Source organism: Tupaia chinensis, unplaced genomic scaffold (genome assembly GCF_000334495.1).
Source record: "Tupaia chinensis unplaced genomic scaffold, TupChi_1.0 Scaffold000330_1, whole genome shotgun sequence".
Taxonomy (NCBI): domain Eukaryota; kingdom Metazoa; phylum Chordata; class Mammalia; order Scandentia; family Tupaiidae; genus Tupaia; species Tupaia belangeri.
In genome coordinates this window covers 122377-123517 of record NW_006159824.1, presented here as the reverse complement: position 1 = coordinate 123517, position 1141 = coordinate 122377, and the positions used below count along the sequence as shown (strand labels likewise).

General features: G+C 60.6%; 1 protein-coding gene across 1 annotated transcript in view; it reads left to right on the top strand.

Moving 5' to 3' along the window:
- Window positions 1–1141, top strand: part of PFAS (phosphoribosylformylglycinamidine synthase) — a 22489-nt gene that overhangs the window by 9962 nt on the left and 11386 nt on the right. Inside the window, exons 15-17 of the mRNA XM_006151745.3 lie at window positions 226–351; window positions 485–616; window positions 859–1089. Of these exons, the coding sequence (XP_006151807.1) occupies window positions 226–351; window positions 485–616; window positions 859–1089 (489 nt within the window). The remainder of the gene's footprint in view (window positions 1–225; window positions 352–484; window positions 617–858; window positions 1090–1141) is intronic.

The window sequence follows — 1141 nt, the reverse complement described above, 5'->3', positions numbered from 1 at the left end:
TGGGCTTGAGCAGCCTGGGTATTGTCGAGAGAGAGAGAGAGAGACGGGAGGTTGGGAGACAAGGAAAACAACGTGTGGGGGACAGGCAGTAGGAGGCGGGAGTGAGGGTTACTTACAAAGGAAGCCAAGCAGAGTGGAGAGAGCATGTCTGCTCCGATTTCAAGGAGCTTCCCATGATGCCTTGCGATGTCTCATTCCCTCTGGGTGGTGTCCTTGTGTCTGCAGATAGTGCTGGTGGATGATCGGGAATGTCCTGTGGGAAGAAACGGCCAGGGGGATGCCCCCCTGACACCTCCTCCAACCCCTGTGGACCTGGAGCTTGACTGGGTGCTGGGCAAGATGCCTCAGAAGGTGTGTGCGGGCAGAGAGGATGCTTCTCCTGTGATCTTCCTCTTCAGGCCACCCTTGACCCTCATCGTGCCTTGTCACTGTGTGCCAGCCCTCGCCCAGACGCTCACGTGCCCTGTCACCATCTGTGTTGCAGGAGTTCTTCCTCCAAAGGGAGCCCCCTCTGCTGCAGCCTCTGGCCTTGCCTTCAGATCTGACCGTGCGCCAGGCCCTGGAGCGGGTTCTAAGGCTGCCCGCTGTGGCCAGCAAGCGTTACCTCACCAACAAGGTATTCCTGCACTCTTCTGTTTCTCCAGCTCCCCACAGCTTCCTCCACTCACCCTCCTCAGCCCTGGTGGGGAGAAGTGGCAGGGCAGGGAAGCCACCTTGACGGTCTGGTCTCCATGCCACCCACTCTGAGTGAAGTCCTTGTTTGCATGTTGGGGAAAGCCAGACTTGCCACCACCCTGTGCCTCTGGGGAAGAGCCCGCACTTCCTGGCCCTGTCGCCAACTCTACGTGGGTTCCGCAGGTGGACCGCTCCGTAGGTGGCCTGGTGGCCCAGCAGCAGTGTGTTGGGCCCCTGCACACTCCTCTGGCAGATGTAGCAGTTGTGGCACTGAGTCACCAGGAGCTCGTAGGGGCTGCCACAGCCCTGGGAGAGCAGCCAGTCAAGAGCCTGCTGGACCCCAAGGTTGCCGCTCGACTGGCTGTGGCTGAAGCCCTCACCAACCTAGTGTTTGCTCTGGTCACTGACCTCCGGGTGAGTCCCCGCCGCTTCTGCCCGGGAGCTGCAGGCCTTGGAACACTTCCGC